The sequence below is a fragment of the Lutra lutra genome, chromosome 2 (assembly GCF_902655055.1).
Source record: "Lutra lutra chromosome 2, mLutLut1.2, whole genome shotgun sequence".
NCBI classification, from domain to species: domain Eukaryota; kingdom Metazoa; phylum Chordata; class Mammalia; order Carnivora; family Mustelidae; genus Lutra; species Lutra lutra.
In genome coordinates this window covers 113,011,598-113,032,578 of record NC_062279.1, presented here as the reverse complement: position 1 = coordinate 113,032,578, position 20,981 = coordinate 113,011,598, and the positions used below count along the sequence as shown (strand labels likewise).

The 20,981-nt window shown below is 35.7% G+C and overlaps 1 protein-coding gene across 19 annotated transcripts in view; it reads left to right on the top strand.

Moving 5' to 3' along the window:
- The window catches only part of CAMK2D (calcium/calmodulin dependent protein kinase II delta), a 335,351-nt gene extending 314,832 nt beyond the window's left edge, over window positions 1-20,519 (top strand). For 12 of the 19 annotated variants that reach the window (XM_047718293.1, XM_047718277.1, XM_047718275.1 and 9 more), the window contains 5 exons: window positions 9,848-9,923; window positions 13,731-13,825; window positions 15,614-15,842; window positions 17,282-17,377; window positions 18,559-20,519. In XM_047718293.1, the coding sequence (XP_047574249.1) occupies window positions 9,848-9,923; window positions 13,731-13,825; window positions 15,614-15,842; window positions 17,282-17,348 (467 nt within the window). In that variant the 3' untranslated portion in view covers window positions 17,349-17,377; window positions 18,559-20,519. Of the gene's footprint in view, window positions 1-9,847; window positions 9,924-13,730; window positions 13,826-15,613; window positions 15,887-17,281; window positions 17,378-18,558 lie in introns of all 19 variants that reach the window. The other 7 variants (XM_047718289.1, XM_047718280.1, XM_047718286.1 and 4 more) reach the window with 2 other exon arrangements.
- Window positions 20,520-20,981: the final 462 nt, after the last annotated feature.

Below are 20,981 nucleotides of genomic sequence, written 5' to 3'. Positions count from 1 at the left end.
AGGAGATGGTGCTGCATATTTTTGGGTGGTAGTAAGATCTGTTGTGTTATCTTAGCAGTTTCATCAAAGGGAATGGTTCAAAATGGGACAAGCAGAAGTACTTAACACAAAAATGTGAAATGACATTCTTAGAGTTAAAATATCCATATAGTGGTAGGTGAGAAAAAAAACTGCTTTAACTTCAGTCTTACTGAGATAACACTGCTGTGAGAAGTATTGAAATATGACTAAGCTTGTGTGAACCTGGAGACAAGGAGAAAAGACTTTAGGTCAGCTGGGGCTCAATAAATGTGGAGGTAGAATGATATTGTATACTCTTACTATACTCTTATTACTATAGTTAGCCTAATTCTTTCTCTAAAAGCAAATCCAAGGATATCACACTTCAGTTAATTATGGTAGGGTTTTGTTTGTTTGCTTGCTTGCTTTTTATTTTTGGTTTTTGCAAAACAAAGATTTAAAATGGTTTTGTAGTATAGAGGACATGCTCTTAAGCTTTTCTTGCATTCTTGATCCAAGGGAGCACTCACAAATCTACCAGTTGAATTATTCAGGAAAGTGTAGTTATCAATAAACTTACCCAAGAATATATTGAATTCTATTTCTTTGCTAAATACAAATTATATACTTTTTATATAGTAACGGAATAAGTTATTAAAAATAAAATATCAAGCTAAACAACAACAATAGAAACGGGGGGGAGCCTATTCTCATCACTGCACAGTCTTTTAACCCTTCACAGTATTTTTTTTTTCTTTTTTTTTACTTCTGGCTATTCATACTGAAGGACAAAGCATTAATACTTTGACAATTACCTTGACCTGAAAGACACATGCTTTTCTTTTGGCTGATACTATGTAAAATTGATTGAAGTGGTTAATTGGACTCATTATAATTTGGGGGTTTAGGGAAAGTTGAATTTCCTTCTTATCAAAAAAACAAAAACAACTTTCCAAATACTTAAAAATTCTAAGTCTCATTGTCTCTTTTCCAAGTCTTACTATTTGCTTTTGAGAAAATAACTTTGTCACCTTAGTTCTGCAATGAAAGAGATACTCCTTGAGAAAGCTTAGTATTTCTTTTATCATTCAGTATAAACTTGAATGCCAGGAAACTACAAGTTTTTTTAAAGATATAATTGATATATAGCACTATATAAGTTTAAGGTATACAGTGTAATGATTTGACTTACATATATTGTGAAATGATTACCATAATAAGTTTAGTTCAACATCTAAAATAGATAGAAAAAAAAAAAAAGGGTAGAGAAATGTTAAAATTTTTTTTCTTCTAATGAGAACACTTGGGATCAACTTCCTTAACAACTTTCACATATACCATCCAACAGTGTTAACTGTAGTCATCATGTTATTCATTACATCCCTAGGACTTATTTACCTTATAAGTGGAAGTTTGTACCTTTTGACCACTTTCCTTCAATTCCCCCTTTCCCTATTCTGGTATTGCCTCTGGTAACCAGAAATCTGATTTCTTTTTCTATAAGTTTGTTGTTTGTCTGATTGGTAGATCCCATATATAAGTGAAAACATACTGTATTTATCATTCTCTATATGACTTATTTCACTTAACATAATGCCCACAAGGTGAATGTACATTATTGAGGAGACTACAGTTTTAATCCTCAAGCAGCTGATGTGAATCTTTGAACTGGTTTCTTAAAATCTTTTTCTTCCATGTCATCATCTCTTAACTGTAAGTACTATCACACCTATCTGAATCATACACATCTTAATACTAAAATACTCAGGGTGCCTGGGTGGCTCAGTCCATTAAGCATCTGCCTTCGGCTTAGGTTATGATCTTAGGGTCCTGGGATGAGTCCCACATCCATCCGGCTCCTTGCTTAGCGGGGAGTCTGCTTCTCCCTCTCACTCTGTGCTCTCCCTCCCTCTCACTCCCTCTCTCAAATAAACAAAACCTTTAAAAAAAATACTAAAATACTCAATGGTCTTCACAATGTTGTGCTATTTCTAGCTTAAGTTAGCTGAGGATTGAACAGTTATTCAGTTGCTTTTAATGTGGCTAGACTGAATTCTTTCATATAAGCAAATATTCTATATAACCATGTATAGTTTTTTAAACTCTAAAACTTTTACTTAAGCCATTTTTAATGAAAAACTAAATACACATCCCTTAACTTTTTAAAAAAATAGTAAATATGTTATTTCTTTTTTAGATCTAGAGTCATTTTAGGAATGACCTCACCATACTTTATAACCCAATGATATCCTCACAAACTTTTTTAAAAATGTAATCCTATTTTCACTTATACTAAATGACCCCAATGCTAGAGTTTTCTGTTTTTAAATATTTGCTAATCATTTATTGTCAGGTAATAACAACTTAACAGGACTAAGACTAATAGTATTTATTCCCCCAATTAACATTTTATGCTTTGAAACTTTGAAACTTTGTTCTGTTTTTATAGAACGAAGTACAAAGATGATGTGAATTTTTTTTTTTAAATTTTGAGGGCCTCTAGTGATTAAAGAGGTGAGTTGTTGACTTACTGAACAGGTGGCTTCTGGATAAGTGAGCTTTACAACAATTCTTGAATAGAAATTTGGTAATTTCCAGGTTTTAATTTGAATAAAATATTATAGATTAAACCAGTCAACTCTAAAATTTTCTATGGGCTTGATTTTAAAAGCCAAAATAATGGAAATTACTCTCCTAAATGTTAATACATCAAACTAGTGAAATAAAAATGAAATCACTAAGAAACAGGCTGTTAATTGCATAGGAAATGCCAGACAGCAGAGTTGATGGGCACCTTTTTCTATAAAACTATCGAGAGCATGAAAATAATCCTAATTTGTAGATTTGCCTAAGATAATAACTATTCCTAAGAGTTATTTTTGCTAATGGCAGCATGGAAAAAGACAGTAAAAACATGGGGCAATTTGTTTTGTGAAACTGGTATAATAATTAATTACAACCTTGGCCCAGTAATTCAGTAGTCAGTCACCTTGCCAGAGTAAGTTCAAAGTCACTTAGGTGGTTCGTTTAAGTTTATGATTTCAAAATATTGAATTAGGCACTGTGGGCTGGAAAGGAACATAGATTAGTGAGTTAAACAGATATCTCAGCCAAATAAAGCTCCAGCCCTGGCACAGCTTCTGACTTCGCTGGATGACTTGAGCAAGTCACTTAACCTCCCCGTCCTTTAAGTCTCTGCCCAATACCTCTGAGAAATGTAGAAAGAAGTTAAATTAAATAGAACTGTACCTGTTGGCAAAAAGTAGATGAGTGGAGCACCTGGGTGGCTCAGTCAGTTTAAGCATCTAACTCCTGGTTTCAGTTCAGGACATGATCTCAGGGTAAAGAGATGGAGCCCTATGCAGGGCTCCATGCTCAGAATCTGCTTGAGATTCTCTCTCTGCCTGCCCCCACCCTTGATCTCTCTCTCTCTCAAATAATGAAATAAATCTTTTTTTTTTTTTAAGTGAGAATTGCTAGTAAGCTAATATACCTCAAAAGGCTATAATTTTAATTGTGCAACTTTTGATCATTGAATAAGTTATTAACCTTTAGGCACAGTTCTCTAAAAGATTTCAGTGTGTGATACTCTGCTAACATTTTAGTAGAGATCAATTTGCATCAATAAATTCAGTTCATTTCCTAGTCTAAGTCCATAGTAGGCCAGATAGCCTTCTGAATAAGGTTTATTATCAAGTAGTTTAATTTCAGCAAATTGGTTAATCCAAAATCCATAACTACTGAAAAGCTCAAGCTTGAATAACTAGAACCTTTCTCTGTACTCAGTTCCCTTGAAAAGAAATTACAAGTTTAAACATTGACTAGACATGCCTAGTTTCTTTTACTGGGCCTATACAGATTACTCTGGCATCTAAAATACCATGGCCTCTGCTGATTCTGAGATATGCAAGATGCATGAGCGCTTTTTCATTTAGCACCCTCACATTCAGACTGCTATCAGACATCATCATCATCACCTATATACTTGGCATTTATCTAATGTTTCAAAATGTACATAATATTTTATAGGCCTTATCTGTGTATTTATTCATATGTGCATGCATTTATAGACATTTACTCAGTGCTAGGCACTGAAGCTAAAAAACGGTCAAGTCCTGGGCAGAAATATGAACATCCTGTGGTGATGCTTTAGGAGGACCACAATACAACCAAAAAGCTGCAAATGGAGCCTAAGGAAAGGCTATAAGAGATAATTTTGGAGCAGAAGATTTTCAGACAGAGGAGGGAGGGTTTCAGGAGAGGAAAGGCACAGCATTATCAAGAGCCAGGACCAGCTGAGAAAGAGTGAAGCCTTTGGTGAAGTTGTAGAATAAGTTCTGTGGGACTCCTGGGGGAAAAGAAGTGTCAAGAGTCAAAGCTAGAAAAATAAAGTAGGGAGACCTTTCAAGAACAAAGAAGCTTGGGCTTGGCCTCTAGACGGTGGAGGAGAGGCATGGTTAGGTCTATTCTGTAGAGATGATTTTGCAACAGTGAGGGGTGGATGGTGGGAGGGTGTGGGATGTGACCTTGGAGCAGGAGGGGTTAGGAACAACTAAAAGCCTGAATCTGAATAGTGGCCATTAGCCTAAAGAGGAAGAAATGGATCTGAGAAAGATTTGGTTGAGTGAAGAGGACTGGTGATCAGCTATCTGAAGAATTGAAAAAAAAGTAAGTGTCAGGGCTTTTGGTTTGGGCAACTGAGTAGATAATGTCCTCATTATCCAAGATGAATGATACAAGAGAAGCAGTGGATTGTGCAAGGGAGATACTTGAGGTCAATCTTGGGCACCCCTACTAGGTCTGAAATGCCAGGATAACCGGAGATGTTACAGTGCAGTTAGAAATACGAACTTGGAGCCTAGAAAGGTTTAAGGTTAGTGATAGAGATTTGGCAGTCTTCATTATGTGGTCAAAGGCAGAGAATAAGTAAGATTGCCAAGGACAAGCAAAAAGATGAACAGGCTGAGGATATATGTTGGGAAACATCATCATAGCTGATAATGAAAAATTATGACTTGTGGAGGACAGAATATGAGGACAAGACTGGTTAAAATTGTGATCTCATTAGCAAAAGTGAGGAAATCAGAGAAGGAAATTTGATGTTTAGTTTTAGACAAGTTGAAGACTTTTCTTTCATCATCAGTAGGCAACAAGACATGCTTCTTTATATCTGAATTGTTTCCATTTATCAATTATATATTTTTTAAAGGCTATCTGACCCTCACTAAAAAATGTGTATGTTGGAAAGGCCACTGGATTGGGAGTCAGAAAGTGCTTGAGTTTGTTCTGGACCACTATTCATTCAAATATTTATTAAACATGTACTATGCTAGATATTGGGTTGCAGTGGTAAGGTATCTGTCCCCATGGAGCTTACAAATAGAGAAAATGTAATCAAATATACACAAATAAATATGTAAATACATGTGTACTAAATGATTTTAAACAGCAGTTGTAGGATATGTGTGAATTTAAAACATAGAGATCAAGACCTCTCCTAAAATGAGGGTTAGGAAAGGCTTTTTTTGAAGAAATAATAGTTGAGATTTGATTAAAGTGGAAGCAGAAATAGGGGACAGTTTTCCAAGAAGAGAGGATAACATATATGAAGAGCTGACAAAAGAAGGAAGCATGGCCATTTTGAATTTCTGAGAGTAGGCTATATGGATAGATTGGAGAGGATAAAGTAAAAGAGCCTTTGAATGGGTCTGGTGAGATGGGAAGAGTCTAGATTATTGAAGATTTCATAAGTCTCCAGATATTTATTCTGGACAAGAAGTGGTGGGTGCTTCTACCAGAGTGGTAGTGAAGAAAGAACGAAGTAAACTAATATGTAAGACATTTTAAAAAATAAAATCAGCAGAACTTGAAAAATTAGTGTGGGTGGGGTGTGGGAGTCAAAGACGAATCTCAGGGTTTTTTCTGGTTTGCACAACTGGATGATGATGTTGCCATTTTACCAAGAGGGAGATCCCTGGAAAAGCAACTAGATTTGTGGGGGAGTAGGAGTTCATAAGCTCAGTTTAGGGTATGCTGAGTTAAAGAAGCATTTGAAATATCCAGGTGAAGATTCCAAAATAGGCATTGACACACAGATCTGAAGGAAAGGACTAGAAAAAAAGAAGCAACAAGGCAGGAGTCATTGGACCATAAATGGAAATATAAAACACTGGTGTGGACAGGATCATAGGGATAACAGTGTCTGTGGAGAGGAGGGCCTCAAATCAAACCTTTAAAAGGAATTAAAACATATGAAGTCCAGGTAAAGAAAGATAACATAGCAGATGAGAGTGAGATCATGTGACCACATAATTAGTAAGAAAAGCAGGAAGAAAGTGAGTATTTCAGGAAGGAGGGAAGGAGTAATCAGCAAACACTGTGCCTTTGGGCAGTGCCTATAATCTGCTTGTTTACCCGTTAAACAGGTAATGTTTGCATATCTCAGATCATTGTTGATCAGATCTGATATTGTTGATCTGATCAGATAAGATCTGCTAATGTTTGAGAAATATTGAAATCTATCATTTTTATTATGTAATCATTCTCAGTTCCCAGGGCTTCTTGTTTGGTTGGTTGGTTTTTAATACTGGGACCATTCAAACTCTTATCTTACTCTTCCAGGCCTCTTTAGAACAATGAAAGAGCCAAAAAGATAGGAATTTGAACATGAAAATATTCCTAGTTCTTTTGCGTAGTTGCATGGAAGCAATTATATTCAGGATCTGGAGCGTCTCTCCCACTTACTTTTCTCTCCTGCCGTTCCCCTAGACACCTGGAAGTCCCCAGAAACTATTTTGGGACTTGTGGGTCAAGGCTTGAGTGCCTCCATTCTGTAAATAAAACCCCTGGGTAATCAGTTCTCTGTGATTAAAGTGCTGGCTAAGGATGGAAAAACTTTTGGTATTCAGAGGATGCTGTATTGGTACACTCTTCCTTCATCTTAAGGGTTAATTAGTGACACATCACAAGCTGTCCCCACTTTGACTTCTGGAGTGGTCATTACTTAATCTTTTCAAAGACGGAAGGCCAGATGATAGGGGCCTCTTCCTGCAGATCTTAGACATCCAGTCACCTAGGACAGTGATTGTCCTTTACCCTCACTGCTGAAAAGTAGAGCTAACTAGCACCAAAACCTCACTCTTCCTGTAGGTCACTGTGGCAATAGTCTCAACCACAATAGACTACTGTGTACAAATGATTCATTTCCAGACTTCTGCTTTCCTTTAAAGAGTCAGCTGTCATGTGCTGCCTGTGACTCATTCAAGCTCCTTTGCCCCAGGGAAATAAGCACTCTCAAGATTCCTGAGTTCCAGGCTCCTCCAGGAAGCCAAGATAGTCATGTTGTTTTTATGATGGTGCAGCACAGAAGCATTCTCACTAATTCCCACATGCTCTACTGCCAGTTAAAGGACCATTGTTTCTGAGCCTAAGAACTAAGAGAGAAGGGAATTTGTGTTGCTTTGATTATGTAGGCCAAAATTAAGCCAGTATTAGCATGTAAAGCCAGTTTAGCATGTAAACTATTAAAGAGCTAGTAAGTATTTCCACAGTGATTCAGAGGGTGAGAGATGGCCATACATATACTTGATATTTTAATTCCATATTTTGCTTATCAGGGAATGCAGAGACTTTTGGAAATTTCAGAAAGTGACCTTGAACTTTTCAAACTCAATAAACTGTGTTTGCCTAATGAAGCTCTACAAAGGGCACTGATCTTATGTTTGTTTTCCCCCTTCTTGTTTTTAAAAATTGACATGGTTTTCTAACCTGTGGTTTTTTACTTAGCAAACTGAGAAATTTAGTAGTTTTAAATTAGGATTTAATATTGAGGAGGAAGTTTTGGTAGTCACACTTTCTTAATCTCATTTCCTGAGCACCATCTCACCAACATCCTTTATATTCCAGCATCGGGTCAGCTGTCATGCATTTTTGCCAAATATTCATACTGTTGAGGCCAGAGACAGATGAATCACTTATTGCCGAACTAAATTAAGCTAAAATGTGCCATTGGCAGCATCTCTCTTACAGAATTATTCCCTGCTACTACTACTTGTGTCAGTATATTTTGGATGCTTGGATATATTATATTCATAAATCAAATGAACAAAGGCAAAAAATGTTTTAAATGTGTGCAGGAGCTAAAAAACCTTATGTTCTTTTTCCCCCCTAATATAAATGAAAGCTAATTATGTAACTAAATGTCAAATCTAGTCTATATAGTGATTTTTAGATACTATCAACCTTGACATTATTGGCAACCATTTTATGGACAAATCATATTTTATAGTTTAGTCTCATATAGTATAAATGAAGTCAAGTTTGGTTTACTGGATATTTATTTTAAATAAGGAATATCATAACCTGGATAATGTGAACATTTAATTTTATGGTTAAAACCTGTTTAATGAAGATCTGTTTCATTGAAAATACATACTGGTTGCCTTTAATCAATAACAAACTAAAACCAAGCTTTTTCTATGATGAATAGCAACTTCACTAAGATAGAATGGATATAACTTTTTGTGACTCTCCCAGTTTATTTCCAGTGATTTAAGGAAATTTCACATTGTTCTTAAAGCAAAACTCAGGGAAATTTAATTTTTAAAAATTTCATGAATTTCATTAGTAACAGAATAGTATTCTGAAGTCAAAAGATTATCATTAATAGCAGTTGATCAAATTCACAAACTTATTGAGCATCTCGTTTATTAAAGACATTGGAATAGAGGCGCCTGGGTGGCTCAGTGGGTTAAAGCCTCTGCCTTCGGCTCAGGTCATGATCCCAGGGTCCTGGGATCGAGCCCCACATCCCTGCTCAGCAGGGAGCCTGCTTCCTCCCCCACCCCCTGCCTGCCTCTCTGCCTACTTGGATCTCTGTCTGTCAAATAAATAAAATCTTAAAAAAAAAAAAAAAGACATTGGAATAAAACTTAAAGGATACCAAAAAATAATAATAATAATAATAACATCCCCACCACCACCTCCCCACACGGGGAGCTTTTAATTTAACAGAAAGGTAGTTACACAGTGAATAAAGTTTAAAAAGAATTTAAAACCAGTAATTTAACTAAAGGTGTCATGGTATATAGCATATGCTTAATTACCAAATGAGTGATACACTATAGGCATTCAAAAAAGGCAAAGAACACTTGCAGATATAATCAGAGGAAATTACAGGAATAGGTGGGATTTGAGCCAAGCCAACTATTAATAATTTTACCAATTGTGGGCTAGAAATAGAAACAAAGCGTGTTTGGTGTTGGAGTGACAGCTCTGTGGGGCAGCTTCTATCTAATTATCTGCCTACATCCACATAGTGATTCATATGTTTGTTTTCTAGTTTACAATTTACTGAAGGCCGTTTGTCTAAATATGATGGCAGTTACAGTGTTGGCACCCCCTTTTGTAGAGTTGATTGGGCTGAAGTGTAAAAAATATACAAAGTGTCTCATTGTAAAAGATCATCTATGCTCTGAAGATAAACATTTGTTAATACTCAAGAGAAAAAACATTTACAAACTCAAGTTGATAAAGGTAATGAGAACTTATTAAAAAAAAAAATAGTCTTGAACTTCAGGCGCCTGAGGGTCCTGTTAAAAATACAGATTCTGAATCTGTAGGTCTGGAGTAGAACCTGAGAATGTGTGTGTCCATCAGTTTCTCTGAAGAAGTAGATGATATGGTCTCTGCACTGTGAGCAGCAAGATCACAGAGAGAATAACACCACGGTTCAGGGAAGGCTATGTCTTCAACAGTAAAACCCCATTGAAGGAAAATAGCAATATTGTTAGAGTTTTGTGAGAATAAAGGACAAAAGCCACATAAAATGCTCTATCTTTGCCTTTAGCACGAAAGCAAGAAATTATCAAAGTCACTGAACAACTGATTGAAGCCATCAACAATGGAGACTTTGAAGCTTACACGTGAGTAGAGGCACACTTACTTTGACTTTGCTTTCGTGCATATGACAAAATATTTTCTATGTGAATGCATTCTTCAGTGTACCAGAATTCATGTATATTTAACCCCAGGTTGATGTTAGCAGTAGTTTTATTTCAAGGTATAAATTAAGTGTCCCCAGAGGAGAAATAGATGTAGGATCGAGAGAGGAAAGACAAGAACTTCTCATAGCAGGACTGGGGCTTTCTCTGGCAATTTACAGACTTGTAATCACCAGCACCTCTGTGTGGGGAAGGCATTCCAGGCAGAGCATCCATGAGAGCAAAACTAGGAGAGAGAAAAGCACAAAAAAAGGCATTTTGTTTTCAGAAATGTTTTGCCTCACACTCTGTTGAGGTTCTGGGACAGAGAGAGATCAGGAGGCAACGTCAGGCAGCCTTCTTCCTCTTCAGCCAGTATACCTCAACTCTATCTCCATCTCTTTTAGGAGTTTGTTTCTTAGGTAACAATTTATTTGAAGGAAGGTCCAAATGCTTAGTTTATGAACTACTGGATCATAGAGTGTGTAAAGGAAATTACTCCAAATAAAAATAAAGCATTCAGATAAATAGGGCATGAAGGCTTATTTCACAAAGTATGTGGGTCAATAAGCTAGCTATTTGGGTGAAGATTAAAAAATCAGTCTAAGCCTTCCCCTTACTCCATGCAAGTGAGCTCCTCTTGAATGAAAGAGTTAAATGCAAAAAAGAGATTGAATTTGATCTCTGATTGGAATAATTTTTCTAAGTTTAAAAGCAAAGGAAATAATCACAAATGAGAAGATAAAATGATTAGGCAACCCAAATAGATAAAACTTGTATACTTAAAAAAAAAGCCAAAATAATAATTTTAAAAAGCCAAAATTTGCAAATTTCAAGGCAAGAGCATTTTCTGCCCATCAGTTCCGCAGGGATAAGAACTGCTGACAACCAACGGGGTGCAGATCCTGCAGGACTGTGGTGACTTTCCTGGATGGGGTATAAATAGAAACAAACCTTTAGGTTAGTTGTGGTGGCAGGAGTTGGGGGGATATATGTAGCTCATATATGCCAGAAAGCATTTATGAAGTTTCAAATTGTTTTAGCCCTCTAATTTTACTTATAACAAAAATGTAACATGGTGTGGATTTTTAATGTAAAGCATGGATAAAAATTATAAACAAACATTTTTTGAAGCAGCATTCATAATAGTGAAAAATTGGAAGCATCTGTCCAACATTAAGGTAACCAGTAAGTAATATGTGGTGCATTTGGTACAGTAGATGTTTTTGCAGTTTCTGGCACTCTGGCAAAATGCTTATGATATAGTCATGATGTCCATTAATTATTCCAGCTACAATTTTAAAAAAGCATTAAAAATGGAATGAGATATGCCCAATTGGTTTTAAAAAGGATAAAAGAACATTGCCTTGGGAAATGCAATTATGTGTGAAGTTTTTTTTTCTTTTTTTCCCCAATTTTATGTAAGGTATTTCTTTTTTCATCAGTTACAAAGAGTCAAATATAAAATAATGGAAAAGAGTAATTGAGGGTAAGAATTAAATCCAAGATTGCTACTTATAAATTGTATATGTGCATATAGATGCAAACACATGCATATACATATGTATTTGTATCAACTATTTAGCATGATTTAAAATAAATACCTGAAATGAAATAGTACAATATGAAGTTTGAAAGAAAACTATGTCAGAGACCAGAGTTCCCTTTTAAACAGTTGAGAAGTCCGTGCCATAGAACCTGCTCTTTTATCCTTTTTTGCTGATAACTTTGTTAGACCAATAGGATTCTCTAAACATGAAAATACTCTTTAAAAATATATATATATTTTTGGTACTAGCATTCTCCTGTGGAATAGTAAAAAGTGTGTTTTGGTGGGGGTGGTAGCCAGGCAAAACTGGGATATTTCCTATCTTCTCCAATAGTTCAATGTAAGGTGTTTTAAATAATGCAATCCCTTGGAATTGCATCAGTTTGCCTATGGAGGCCTGTAATCTGGCCTGATGTTGCTGATAATCCAACAGGACCTTCCACTTGGGAGCTTTCTGGATGATAGAATACATTGGTGAAGTCCTTAGAATACCTGTTCAGAGCATGTGTGCCACACACATACATCAAGGGGCAGCTTTGTGAATCCTTTATTAATCCAAAGCCTATGACAGGCGATAAATGCATACATACATAAGAGAGAGAAAGAACAGATTAACAGGTTTTCAGATCTGTTGACTCTTTTGATGGTTAGGTAAAGAGATCGATCATGGCACAGTGATTCTCAGATGATTTTAGTGCCAATATATAGTAGTAAAAAATTTTGATTCACCGATGTTGACAACCAAAAATCATATTTATAGAGGAAGTAGTAGACCCTGGCAGAATAAATTCCATTACCATAGAAACAGTGCTCTTCCCATTTGCTTCTTAGAGATTATATATATTTGACTTTGAGCTTGGTAGTACCTGCCCACCAGCAAGTCTAAGGCAAAATGTAAAATGCCTTCCCGCTACACCTGCTACCCCTGCCTTTAAGGCTTTTTTTTTTTTTTTAACACAAAGGATAATCACTGGTTTGTTGTTCGATTTTTAAAGTATTTTCTACTTCTAAAGTTTTCCTTAATATCAGTTCCACATTCTATGAACAATATTGCAAAGAACCATAGTGAGCTGGCCTTTTGAAACTTGTATTTCTGTTGAACAGTTAAAATGTTTTACCTCCCCAAAGGGGAATGTTTTAGATGTAGCCCCCAAATAGTCCCAAATCCTCTTATCTACTTTGTAAACTTCCACTAATTTGTCAAATCCAGATATTCTGTCACTTCCTCTGAGAAGCCTACCTTGATCACCACAAGCCCAAGGAACTGTTTCCCCCTTTGTTTCCATGGACTTACATGCATACCCAGTGCTCACCAGATCAAACGACTAACCATTATTCCCCAGACATGCTCACACTACTATGCTATTGTCATTGCTACCCTCCTTCTTCCTACCACCTACCACACACTCGGACAATTCCTACATATTCCTGAAAGCCCAGCTCACATTTTTTTTCTCTTAAATCTTCTCTGTCCCATATGTAAGTAATCTGGTTTTTAAGCACTTTGTATTTATTTCTATTTCAGTCTTAATTGTTGCATTGTAATTGTTTCAAAAAATATCTGCTACTTAGTAGGTGTTTAACAATTCTTTGTTGAATGAATTTCTCCAAAGAAAGTTTAAAAATGTTGAATCTCTTTATTGAATTACATTTCTAGGATTAAAAAGAAAACTAATTTGTACATTTTATTAATTTTATTTTAAAAGTTCAATAAACTTTGAATACAGCTTTTCCAGGAAGTAAAGGATGTGACACATGCCTTCAATAATATGGATACTTGACAGGAATGTAGAAGGTTAATTTGTTCCAAATTATTTAATGTCAGAGACAAAGTTGGTTTTGTATGACTTGAAGAGTGTATTGGACTTAGTATTTAAAAACTAAGAGAAAAACTGGAGAAAGACTAGAAAATTCACCTTGTAAATATGAGAAAGCAGAAATTTTTAAAAAAGAGAGATTCCTAAAGTAGTATAGATTATCATCTCCTGTAACTTGCTATGTTATCTTTCCCCATCAGAGTTCTCTGCCTTTTTACCAGGCCTGTGAAAGAAATTTTATATTGTTAGTGTTTTTTTAAAGAGACTCCTTCACAGTTTGATAAATAAGAGTGGATATGTGGGAAACAAAAGGTATTAACTCATGTATTGGTTATTTTAATTATATTTTTGGTTTTTGTTGTTGTTGTTTATTTGTCCCTACAGGAAAATCTGTGACCCCGGCCTTACTGCTTTTGAACCTGAAGCTTTGGGTAATTTAGTGGAAGGGATGGACTTCCACCGATTCTACTTTGAAAATGGTATATTTATTCTAAATTTAATAACATGCCTTTTCCAACTTCTCTTTGAATTTCTCCCAGATTTGCAGTTTTCTTTGCTGTATTCTACAGTGAGAATTTTCACCTTAGTCCAGCATTTTATATCATAAAATTTTCTGTATTTGAAATTTCTAAAAAATGACAAGCTTAAAAGCTTTGGTGTTTTGAAAACTATCTGATTTATAAAAGGTAATGTTGATTGAATATACCCCATATAAGTCCCAGTAAATGTATAAGCTGTAAAATGAATCACCAAAAAAGTAAGTTTTCATAGAACATTGTGTATATATGAAAAAATAAAAGACACCACAGCATGTCAGAATATTTGACATAAAGGAATGCTTTCAAGTATATTTAGCGCTCATTTTCAAAGTAAAATATACATGAAAATGAGGGATCAGGTAAATATTTCAGTTGCCATTAAAAGAATTTTAGTGGTCTCAGAGCAAATAGCCACACAAAAGAAACTCCTGCAGAAATCCTTGAGGTCATCAAAAAAGAAGTAACCTAGAAATTCCTTTTATCCTCTTTTCCTTATGCCTAAAGACTAGGTATTGTGTTTCGTTTGCATGATGGAAAGAATGAATTCACCTCTTTTCAGTGATATCTTGGTAAATTAAGTGTATTAATGATTAGGATAATCAAGCTCAGTTCTAGTAATTATAAGCATTAGAACGAATGTCTGCCTTGGCATGGGTTTTTTTTTAATATTCACTGGGCATTTGCGAGACAAAGAATTACATGGTAAATCGGCCTTACAAAGCTTCAGTAAATTTTCTCATCCTCATAATGTTTCTTTCAGTTGGTTCTCCATTGACACCATCTCATCTCTAGTAAAAGAATAATTAACCCATTAAATATTTAACTTACTTCCACACAAACTATGTATCATTACTTACCATAAATACATATTCTTCGTAGTGAGGTATTCTTCTGTATATGATTGTGGCACTGAGTAGTTTACTCAGATCTCTTCTGAGAATAGGAAGCTGGTTTGGACAGCAGGTAACAACAGTTTAGGCTGTGGTAGTGATCTAAAAGAATGACATCAATCATCATTTGCACTAAATCTTCACATCTCTTGATCACTGAAAAATTGGAATGTGTAGCTATTGTCAAAACACCTAAGGCTAGAACCTGCAGAGGGCTGCCTAATCAAAGATTGAACTAAAGAATCAGAACCAGGCTAGATGACCAATAACCAAATTTTGGATTTTCAGTGGATGACCAACACTGGACTATTATGGAATAGACTTTATGAAGTAAAGGAGTCACAGGATGAAATAGGAAAATAAATTCATCCTATGGCCAGTTTTTTCTTGTTTTGTTTTGGAAACTGTTATCTGCATATTTTATACTTGTTATATTCCCCTTGTTCCATGTACTTCACCAACTAACAAAAACGAACAAGACCATAGGATATCCTGTCACCTGCTCCCTGCATCGGGGCCAGGCCTTCTCCCTCTGTTTTTGTATCATGGCTTCTGTTTCTAACCACTTCCCATTGTAAATAAATACATCTCCCACCAAAGTCTCCAAAGTGACATTTAAATTCGCTATAAAGGGAAACACAGAAAATAATGACTATCTACTTTTGCCTTTTCTCTTTTCCTTTATACTTTGCCAGGGACTCAATTAGTGCAAACAATTCACAGTTGAATGAATGAATGAATGAATGAATGAATAGCGTTGTGTACATTAGCCCCAGGTGAAGTTACCGGTTTTGATTTACTTTATGCAGAAACTATTTTTCATGTTATTCTCTTTCAGCTTTGTCCAAAAGCAATAAACCAATCCACACAATTATCCTGAACCCCCATGTACACCTGGTAGGTGATGATGCTGCCTGCATAGCATACATTAGGCTCACACAGTACATGGATGGCAGCGGAATGCCAAAGACAATGCAGTCAGAAGAGACTCGTGTGTGGCATCGCCGGGATGGAAAGTGGCAGAATGTTCATTTTCATCGCTCTGGGTCGCCAACAGTACCCATCAAGTAAATATTTCCAGGCTGTCAGCTTCTTTGTTAATATACCCATGGTCAGCGTTTTTTTACTTATTCCATTGTTAATAACATGATATATGTTATTTAATGCTAGCAGTCAGTTACATAGGTGGGAATGCTCAAGGAAAAACAGATTGTAACTGTAGATAGATCAGACCAGCTGTTTTTGTGTTGAAACACACACAGTAGAAACTGGAGGATACCCTAGCAAGTGGGTTTCTTTTTGTTAAATCATGTAATGAGGCAAACCGACTTCATCAATCACAATTGGCAGAGGAAGGTGAAGAGTTTCTAAAGTGGCCAATATAGTGTCAGGAACCTTATAGATTATCTACTGGGCTCAGTTACGGATATTAGAAGAAATTTATAAACATAACATTTAAATTACAAGTAGCAGGTACCTCAGGGTCTTCCTCCCTATGCCGCTTTACCTCAGACGTTATGTCTGCTCTTTCAGTCAGTAATTGGATGAATACTTATTGTACATCTCCTAGGTGTTTAACTTGTACCAGATAAAACACAAGGTAAAAGTTATATTCTAGTTTAGAAAAAAACTTAAATTTTACTTTAGAAAGCAAGTTATCACTGATACCAGAGAAAATTTATGAGGTTCATAATTTCAGAGGAGAATGGAATGAATGACCAATGTAGCAAATTGTTAATAAGTTTGGAAGTATACCTTGTGTAGAAGATATCACTTAAGACCTTGTCCAGCATTCCGAGTGGCATTTGGAGACCTGGAACAAATAAATGGTAGAGAATCAAGGAATATCAGAAAGATATGACCATGTCAGGATGTTAGTTTCATATGGTAGAGGAGTATAGGTAAGGAAGACTGGCTCCAACTGGAGTAAAGGGGAATATTAAAGGGAAATAAAGGTGCATAAGTGAAGGGATGAGATGAAAACAAGAAGGGGAATTTAGACTCAGGTTCAGCGCACTGCTGATCTCATTCCAAATTCTCTCACCAGAATCACCTGTAATATTTGGGGGGTTGGCGGGGAGTGGGATGGGAAAGTCAAATTTATACAAACAGCCATTCAACTCCAAAGAATCTATCAAAATTTCTTAGTTTAATAACATACCACAGTGGTTTTCAAAGGCCTTCTCTATAGCCTTAATAATTAGATATCACTGTTGGATTTGTAAAAAGTAGATGAAGGGAAAAAAGATAGCTATTATTTTTAGAATGAATTCCAGCATATTAAGAGAATGACAAAAGGAATATAATAACGAAGACACCCATGTTTGTGTGTTTTTTACCCCAAAGAGGTACAGCACTAACTGCCAGTTAATATGGAAGGGATTACATTCATACAGTACTATAGGATTAGGTTTTTCTGCAATTCCCTGAAGTGTTTATGGGATAGAGCCTATTTAAGAAAACTTCATTTTATGCCAGGTGGCTTAAATGGGGCTTCTCTTAATAGGCCATCCTGTATTCCAAATGGGAAAGAAAACTTCTCAGGAAGCACCTCTTTGTGGCCAAACATCTAAGGCCTGAAAACCATTCACATATGGGTCTTGTAAGTAACATCCTGCTCCATGATACGTTGTGAATGGAGCTAATGACTAAAAAGCTGCATGGCTGTTTTTTCTTGCCTTTACGGATATTTTCTTTTGCATTATATTTGATGGAAAATATAAAAGGTCTTTGAAAACTTAAAGGATTTTTGCATGAGCTCTTGAGTCTAATGTTCAGCCTCGTTTTAGAGCATAACCCTTGTTTTAAAGGTATTAAGTGCTGAGAAGAGCCTCCCTTCAGCATATGGATCTTGGCATTTTCGGATATCCTGGAGTTCCTCATCAGAAGTCCAGACTGGGTCAATTCAGACAACTCTCAATTATCCAGACCTAATATAAGTCAAGCTCTAGGATTTTTTTGGTCTCTGTTTTTCTAGAGGTAGTCATTTGTGTTACACACTGGGCTAAGGTTAATATATAAATTAATTTGCTATGCCTAACTATAATGGGATTTGACTATGAAGACAGGCCACAAGAGGAAGTCAAGCCGAAATTTAAAACTTATATAGTGGGTAATTCCAGAGGGTAATTGAAAGTTGACTGTAAATTCATGCCTGTGTTGTTTTTTAAGATTTGTTTCTTAACTTGGATTAAGATTCAGATATGTATGCTAATATTGTGAATATCTCCTCCACTCAAAGCACTGAACCTTGTCAGAGCTTTTAAGAAATAGTGCTCCCTGCTGTTGGATTAAAAAACCGAAAGAGACCTCCAATTAAATAATAATATGTTTTCCCTACTTTTGAGGCTGTATTCCTCATTAAATGGACTTCCAGGTTTAACTTCCCAAGGAGTCTAAGAAAAATGACAAAAGCTAAGAATGCATTTAAACTTCTCACTCTTTCAACAAAATGATATGTTTAGTAAACATGAATGCTTACAATGCATATTTAAGTTCAATAATGTGATTGAAGCCTGGGTTCCTGTTTCTATTTTCAGCTTAGCTCTGTGTGGACAAGTTGATAGATAACTAATATTGTTTCCTATTTTAATATTGTCTCTGTTTAAGATTGTGTATTTCATCTTTTAATGATCACAAGCAAAGATCTTTTATACAGTTGTATTTTTGATCTATTTAGCTGAGTTACAAAACTATAGCCTGGTCACATCTTTGGCAAAACAATTTGACAATATTTTGTAAAACAATATAACTTATTTCTCGCTCCCCCCCCCTTTCTTTCAGCTAAATATCAACAGTGCCACTTCTGCATTCTCTGTTCTCAAGGCACCTGGATGGTAACCCTGGGCCGTCCTCTCCTCCTCTTCATGCATGTGTCTGAGTGCATGAAGTTGTGAAGGTCCTACGTGTAATGCATATGTGATGCACCATCTTGTCATATATTCCTTCCTATTCATTGTTTACACTTGCACTATGGGGATGTTCCATGCAAATTTCAATTACTGTTGGCAAACAATAGGGGGAGGTCAGACAAAAAAAAAAAAAAATTCCACAATATTCCAAGTACAACCTACTCATCAAGTTTCTGTTTATGCCAAGATACAACAGACTTCAAAATTATTCTCTGAATGACAGTTTGTAAGAGAAATGTAAATTTTTAAAACTCTTTGCTGTTAATCAGTTTTGGGCTTATTTAACAAAAAGCAAAAAAAAAAAAAAAAATATATATATATATATATATATACCCCTTCGGTTTTGTGGTGTGATCCTGGTTGAAATTGCTGTCTAACAAAGTAGGTTAATATGTGGGTAAAATCACTCATGAATGTGGAAATGAGAATCAGTTGGTTTGCTACCATCTAAAGTCATGTTGTTTTTGGTCAAACTGTAAACTGGAAAAATTCACATAATTTATGAGTGATCGCTTTAAGATATATTTACACTTTTGGTGAATTCACTGAGTTTCATGTTCCTTTCTCAAATATGTGCTCTCTTTTCTCCATTTGCTCTTACTCGTTGCTGTTTGCTTTTTCTCCATCCTCTTCTGTCTTTTCTCACACACTACAAGACAGAAAGGAAAGTGAAATTTGCATCATGGGGGTAACTAAACTAGCACTTTTGATCATCTTCCAGACCCACAAAAATGTCAAGATTTTAAAGACTTCTTATTCTACTTCGGCTCTAGTTTGGACATAGGGATCCTAGGTCAGCGGTATTAGAATTGCTTAAATTTCAGGTAAAAACAGTGAGGTTCCTAGTGTCCCACCATCTGGGGCGACTGGCACGAATACCAGGTTGTAGTGCATCAGGGTTTCCTGTACACACACTTAGTTCTGCCTGGTGGGGACGGGCCCCTCCTGCTCCACCAGCAGGGCTAGTTTTCTAAAGTCAGAGAGGCCAGCGAGTGATTTCCATTCTCATAAGTGTTTAGAACTTGATCCCTGTGGCTTGTGCTTTCTTAGCTTCTCTCTTGTGTCAGTAACATTATCTCCCTCTGAGGAGTTCAGATTTTCCAGTTTAAAAAGAAAAGGGAAATGCCCAGATTTTCTTTGTGCTTCTCATTTCTCCTTTGTTTATTCAACTCCTAGAAGGCTGTTTTTCTTCCCTGAAATGCTTTATAGTGCATGGTATCTTCATCAGCGTTATTTTAATAATAGTAATTCACAATCTTCAGAATCCTATTTTTAAAGCAGAAGCAAAAAACTAAACAACCCTCCCTCTTTCTCTCATTTCACCTTTCTGTGTTAACTAATCACCTTAGATATTGTTGCTAGTGGATGTATGGTAGATGGATTGAAGCTTTTCTGATAATTACACGATTTAAAAATATATATTTAAAATAAATATATACAGTAAATGTATTGAGCCATGTTAACCTGCCAATGAGATCTGTGAAAAGTAATGGCCTCGTTTTTCCCTTTTTGATTTCTTTTACCTTTTTGTGAACCGGCTATACGTGGCATACATGTATTTTAAAAATAATAGGTATAGAGTGGTTTTCTTTTTTTACACTTTTAACTTAGCATGTGGTGTTGAAGTATTACCGTAGATCAAGTTTGTCTTCCGCACTAAGATGTGAGGAAATTGTGATTTGTTCTCTCCACCACAACTGAATTACACATTTATTATCTTCTATCATTTTGAAACACTGCAGTTTACCATGGGACACTGTATATATTTCTTGCCATAATGGTAAATGACTGATTGATATATTTAAGAGTTAATAAATTTGTGATTTCTGCTGATACTGTGTCCATCTTTTTTTCTTGAGAATAGGTACTATATACATGCATGATGCTGGCTAGTGCCAACAGCAACGTGTCCTGCTATGGTCTCATTAGTTCATAACAGTTTACCTTTGATGTAAAGATAAAGGCAGTTTACTATATGCACAAAATAACAAACTCTGCTGGGAAAATTTTTCTGAGAACAAAATAGTTAAAAACAAGAGTCCTAAAATTTCTAAATATGTCCTCCAGTCCATCCTTCAGTGGCTGCTAGGGTATAATCTAAATCTGACCGTATAACTCTTCAGTGTTATCTTCAGTATACAGGCAAGCACCTTGTCTCCTGCTACTCCTCAACTTAAACTTGAATGTACAGAAGTACAACATCTTTCAATTTACTGCAAGCATCATGCATCTATTTATGCTTTTATTCTTTCCCTTACTACTTCTTCAACCTAATTCTTACTCATTCCTAAAAAT